This window comes from Papilio polytes, unplaced genomic scaffold (assembly GCF_000836215.1).
Source record: "Papilio polytes unplaced genomic scaffold, Ppol_1.0 DF822178.1, whole genome shotgun sequence".
NCBI lineage: Eukaryota > Metazoa > Arthropoda > Insecta > Lepidoptera > Papilionidae > Papilio > Papilio polytes.
The window spans coordinates 876939-883196 of NW_013527026.1; the positions used below are offsets into that span (position 1 = coordinate 876939).

General features: G+C 33.9%; 2 protein-coding genes across 2 annotated transcripts in view; one reads left to right on the top strand and one right to left on the bottom strand.

Annotated features, from left to right (window-relative positions):
• LOC106106384 (retinoblastoma-binding protein 5 homolog) overlaps positions 1 to 2917 on the bottom strand; it is a 6069-nt gene extending 3152 nt beyond the window's left edge. Inside the window, exons 1-6 of the mRNA XM_013286960.1 lie at positions 2793 to 2917; positions 2691 to 2716; positions 2249 to 2443; positions 1908 to 2114; positions 1319 to 1500; positions 726 to 845 (exon numbers count right to left, since the gene is read on the bottom strand). Coding sequence (XP_013142414.1) covers positions 726 to 845; positions 1319 to 1500; positions 1908 to 2114; positions 2249 to 2443; positions 2691 to 2716; positions 2793 to 2811 — 749 coding nt within the window. The 5' untranslated portion in view covers positions 2812 to 2917. The remainder of the gene's footprint in view (positions 1 to 725; positions 846 to 1318; positions 1501 to 1907; positions 2115 to 2248; positions 2444 to 2690; positions 2717 to 2792) is intronic.
• A 245-nt stretch (positions 2918 to 3162) lies between these two features.
• Positions 3163 to 6104, top strand: LOC106106761 (poly(ADP-ribose) glycohydrolase). Its single transcript, XM_013287409.1, has 8 exons — positions 3163 to 3289; positions 3379 to 3665; positions 3982 to 4143; positions 4227 to 4336; positions 4417 to 4560; positions 4667 to 4749; positions 5128 to 5287; positions 5609 to 6104. Exons 1-8 carry the CDS (start codon positions 3241 to 3243, stop codon positions 5886 to 5888), a joined length of 1275 nt encoding a protein of 424 aa, XP_013142863.1. The 5' UTR covers positions 3163 to 3240; the 3' UTR covers positions 5889 to 6104.
• Positions 6105 to 6258: the final 154 nt, after the last annotated feature.

A 6258-nucleotide genomic window follows, 5' to 3' on the forward strand; every position in this document is an offset into this window, starting at 1 on the left:
TGCCTTTACAATAGTCGAATGGCGGGATTCAAACCCCTGACCACGTGATCGGAAATCCGTACCGCTAACCATTAGGCTATTGGCGCTTTAAATATTATTATTAATTTCATTTTATTGAAAAATCACACACTAATTCGTAGTTGCTGTCATGTTTAAAAGATCTCTAGTACAGTCAGTATAAATGATTTTCAGTGACCGTCGCGACGCGATATCGAATAAAGCCAGTAACCACTCATCCTGAAGGACTCTCTACGGATTTGAAACTGGTCGGTGCCTACACCGAAAGTTTCCACGTGAATTTAGCCGTGTTATAAATCATATAGTATGTCTCACGAAAGTTTTTATAAGTTAATTAGATGCATAAATGTGTATTTACTTGAAACTTTTATGTTTTCAATATAAAAAAAAATATGCAGACATCAATAGCATAAATGATTTAGTAGCTCACATACAGATTCATACATTCACATTTTGTGAAACCGAAGTTTACAAGTTTTTGATCCTTCGTGGAGAAATGTACAAGAGTATTTATGGAGCTGACTGTATAATAAATATCAAATATCTTGGCAGCTCTAAACTATACGCAAGTCTGTTTGGGAGACAGTTTTAGATGCCAATGACAATTTTGGATGACCAATGGTTAAGGGTAACAAGTATGCGGTCTGGTTCATCACTCAACACGTTTTTAGCTTATTTACTAGTACTAGTAATAAAAAATTACTCACTTATTAACAAGATCCTGTAGTTTCTGTATCGGCTCCGGCTCCCCGTTAGTTCCACATTTGAGCACAGTGTTTGTGTCATAAACTCTAATCACCCTGTCTGATGTATTCACAAGGAAACAACTGAAAAATTAATTATTTCTTAATACCTTACAGTAGTAATACATAAATGTCCATCCAAACACACCAAACAATACTTTTTACTAAAATCTATAATAATATTATAAAGAGGAAAGATTTGTACTTTTGTATGTATTGAAGTAACTCAAAAACTATTAGGTTGATTTAAAAAATTAATTCACCACTAGAAAGGCAATTTTTTGTGAATAATGGAGGCTATATTTTTTTCCGCGGACAAAGTCGGGAGCAACAGCTGGTATAGACTAGCTGTTATACATTCTATACATATAATAACATTGAAGTGTATGTATTTAATGTTAGAAATCATATTTCGTAAACAAGTATTTGCTTTTATGATAAAATAATTAAATTACTCTCTACATAGTCCAGAATGGCTGAACTGATTTTAACCAGACTTTGACAAAAAGGTAGCTCATATATGCGGATACTTTACACTAAAAACTATAAATACTCACTCTCCTCTCCGAGCAAATTCAATACTTTTAATGCCAGTAGTACTGGATGTTCCAACTGTTATTTTAAAACTCGCCTTTACGGCTAATGTCTGAGAGTCTAAAATTAATATCTTCCCTTTAGCATTGCCTGTGTACACATAATCACCTCTTCTATCAAATGATGCTATTACATTTATATCCCCCTGAAACAAAAGTATAAGTGTTATCAAATATCTTAGTGGCTCAGGTTGGCATTCATCATTTCTCAAATTGAGTAAAGATTCATGCAATGTACCGAGCCACCAAAATATTTGATTACTACTATACAAGCACTATTATTTTGAAGTTATAGGAGCTCTCCAAAGTTTTAGTTAGGTAGGTTATAAATCTTTTTTCAGTACTGATGTCAAGTTCTTTTGTTTATATAACGGTTAGCAAAGTGTAACAAATGGTTGGATTATCAGTATTTTCTACTAAACATTTTTATAAATGTATCATATTTGGTTGTTAAAGGGAAAAATTCAGTTGTTTTTCAAAGGGATGTTTTATAAAGCAGTAAACAGCAGGTAAGTAAACAAAAATTGCTTAATTAAGTCTTTTAGATACTTACATCATCATCAATTGGTAATATTTTATGTTCACCTTCAGTATCAACTAGCAAAGCTGCATGTCTCATTGGACATACAAGAAATCTCCTGTCATTTCTCGGATCAAACTGCACCCTGACTATGGGGGTTGGAAACCTATAGCGTTGCTCACACTCTCCAGATAAAACATCCCATATGCACACATTATGGTCTGTTGAAGCTGATAATAGCTGCAAATGATAAAAAAAAAACTCTCAATATGATGCAAGTTGTAACAAACTTTATAAGTGTTTATTAAAGTTAGTAGAATTTTTAGATAGTGTATAATAATGTTTATATCAAGATAATAGATTAATTGTTTAACTTTTTTACAGTTCCTTGACCAGCTTAAACTGCAAACAGGGTAAACGTGTGCTGATATTGATTTAGCAATTCCACGAGTCAGGAAGTCCCAGATGAAGATTCTGCCATCGTTGCAGCCCACTGCCAGCAGAGTGCCGCGCCGGTTGAACGCGCATGTCGCGGCCAGTGATATCGAGTCCAAGGCACCATCGAACTCCTGACATAAAAGTATCGTTTATCATAATTATTATTTATTAATATCATAACTTGTTTGAACATATGAAAATTATTTGTGTATTAATAGGACTACACTTATTACACTTTTCTGATTAAATTACGAGGTGACAGAAAAGTTAGTCCAATTATATGTTTACTTTCTAATGAAAACCGACCTTCTTTGCCGGTTACATATTTTTTACAGTACAATAAAGTCTAAATTTTGTTAAGACATTGAGTATACTTACCTCTGGGTAATTTTGTCCAAATGATTCTGAAAAATAAAATAAAACAATAGAATTGATTCATAACAAACGTAACAAGTATATAATAAATGTATCATTACAAACCTAATAGTTCCAAGTTCATCTTAATATTTATCTCAAAACAACATAGTTAAGACTACAAAATTAATGTAATATTAATTAAAATAATAAATACTTAATACTTAAGGAATGATTGAGAAAAATGTTATTGTTTTTATACAAAATCTGACGCATAAAATTTTAAGGTTAAAAATATACCAAAGAGTAATAAATATTTTGAATAAGCATCAACTGGAAAAGCAAACAACAATAAAAAAAAAGAAAATGTTATTGATTTGATATTTAATTTTTGGACCTCAGACTACCTCTGTTTAATCAGAAAACTAGATTTATCACAATTTAAATGTGTCGCACACTCTATGACATAGTTCAACTCTGACATTAAAAATGACAGGTGGCATAACCGAACTGATATTGATAATTCGGTAAAAATATTTTTTACATTGTTTCGTCTTAATAAAATGTAAAGTTAATGCTCTTAATGTTTACGGTTCTTTTTTACAATCACATTGTTAAGCTAAGTATGTACACATATCTTGTTTTTATTGTTTACAATACAATAAGCTTGAAAAGTCATGTTGATAAACAAAAGGCTTTCTTTACATTACAGGCGTAAAGAAGTTCTTTCAACCTATTTTTAAAAGATTAAAGATGTCGTCGGGACATGAATGGAAAGGAGCTCCTTTATCAATGCTATACGGAGCGGAGTCTCCCTGGGATGCCCCGGGATTCCCGCCGGTACAGCCTGGACATAACCATGCAGTTCTTTATCATATACCGAGTAATGGCGTACTGGCCGGTGACAGACCTCCGAAGCCACAGGTCGGGCAAGATAAATGGGACCAAAATCATGTTAGGTTACCATGCTCTAAGCAGAGCTTATACCCTGTAACTGATGTAAGTTAATATTCTATTACTTTTAAAATTTAAATTTTATAGTAATTTACCTTACTATTTGTCTATGTAAATTATATCTTTACTAGCTTGCGCCCACAACTCCATCCTCATGGAATTTAAAAAAAATATGAATTGTAGCAGCCTATGTGTTCTTCCATAGTATCCTTTACGTCTGTACGACATTTAATCGAAATTCGTTCAGCCGTTTAGGCTACAAACTCTAACAAACATCCATCTATCTAAACTTTCGCATTTATAATATTAGTATGATTTACTCCTGTACTATGTTTAATTTTTTTTCTATTTTGTATTATAGGAGAAAGGTGAAACAAGGTTAAGAAAACGTTGGGCGATCATAGTGGACACTTTAAAGAAACCAATAAAAAATAGTCATGAGCTAGCCAATGCCATATTAGCATATAATACTAAGTTTAAAAGTAGATGGAAATTTAGAGCTCTTCATAAGTTATTCAATGAGGTATATTAACTTCACAGAAAATAACAGTGTTTTTTATAGTTTTTTATATGTTTGATAAATAATTTTTTATAACGTTTTTTCAGTGTTTAGAAGAAGAGGAATCCCAATCTTTCTTTGATGTGACATTGCCTGAAATAGTCAAATTAGTTCTGGATTTGCCTAAATTGATACAAGCACCAATACCACTGCTAAAGTGAGTTCAAATGACAAGTAGCATGATTATAATCTGTACTTTAAAGTAAATTTTCTTATTGGATTTTTTTGTTTTTACAGGCAACATAAGAACATGTCAATATCACTGTCGCAACAACAGATTTCAAGTTTACTAGCAAATGCATTCTTCTGTACATTTCCTCGGAGAAATAGTTTGAAGCCAGACTCGGAATATGCAACATATCCTTTTATTAATTTCAACACGTAAGTTTTGATGATTCGTCATTCATTATCTGTCTTTTTATATACATTTTTAATTAAATGATAATTATGTGTAAAGTATTAAATAAATAAATGAAAACTTTTCCAGATTGTATGAAGCATCACCATCAGATGATGTGTTAGAAAAACTCAAGTGCATTTGTCATTACTTCAGAAGAGTTTACACAGAAGGTGAAAATATGTCATATTATTAAAATTACAGGAACACTATATAAAAACGATGATAATTCAAATATTTCATGTAATTTTTTTGTAAAATAGTAAACGAAAAAAGCGGAAACCGACTTTGAGACAAACATTTCGGAGTTTTATTACAATTTTTGTTAGAGAAAACTTAAAAACTACTGTATTTTAAAATGCACACATGAAGTCCCAAGGGAACTACTAGTTTAGTATTGTTCCACATTTTTTCGCAATATCGCGAGGGTTTTTTGCGGCGTGTTGTGGTATGTCGCGGCGTATTGTGGCATATTGCGGTGTGTGGCATGTTGCGGCGTGTTGTGGCATGTCGCGGCATGTTGTGGCATGTTACGGCGTGTTGCAGCACAGTGCCCCGCGGGGTGGTGACGTTCTCTCGGCGCTCGGTGCCGCCGCGCGCGCTGCCTCGCTGGCGGGACTCCGAGCGCGAGCTGTCGCTGCCGCTGCACGTCAACTCCACAGACACTATAGAGGACGCCGATGGTCTCATACAAGTTGATTTTGCTAATAAGTATGTTCGACTTTCCTATAAGATTCCAATTTTATAACTAGCATATTCTGCAATGCATAAAAAAATAAAAATGAAACAAATGTAAGGGCCAATTTCAAAGACAAGGGCTCTATTTAAATGTAAGCGACTACTCTATGATAAAACCTTTCACTTTTGACATTTCAAATGACAGGTAGCAAAAGTGATCTTCCCGCTTTCTTTCATCGGTATGAACATTATGCGACAGGTTTCTCCCTAGTTGATCAATAATAAAGATTTGTAATATGCTATAATTAAAAACTAAAGGAAAAAGACTCTGATTTAATTATTATTTATGTGTAGATACTTGGGCGGCGGCGTGCTCGGCCACGGCTGCGTGCAGGAGGAGATCCGCTTCGTGATCTGTCCGGAGCTGATGGCCTCCATGCTCTTCACGGAGCTGCTGCGACCCAATGAAGCCGTCATGATCATTGGTAACAGTACTCTAAAGTCGCTTTTAATGCATGATTATTTTGTATTTGATTACGGGAATCGGCATTTATTGATCCGAATTCTCGTGACAGGAGATTCTGGGATTTTCGCAATTATACTTGAAGATGGCCACTGTGGTTTTAGTTGGTAAAAATCTTACATAATCCTGTATTTCTTCAAAAGGAAGTGTTTATTTTGAATACTAGGCAACCATCCAGCCTACGGTACCTATAAAAAACGTTTTACAACACCAGTTTAGCGTGTTGTAGGAGCCATTTTATGATGTACTTGCTTTCAGCCGCGACTCCGTCTACGTGGAATTAAAAAAAATTAAAGTCAGTAGTCTATGTTTTCTTCCAGACTTATAATCTATATCTATAGCATATTTCATTGAAATCCGTTCAGCCGTTTAGGCTTCAAACTCTAACAAACATCCATCCATCCATCGATCTAAATTTTCGCATTTATAATATTAGTATGATTAGGATGAAGTATGATGGGAGCAAGGTGTAAATAGCGTT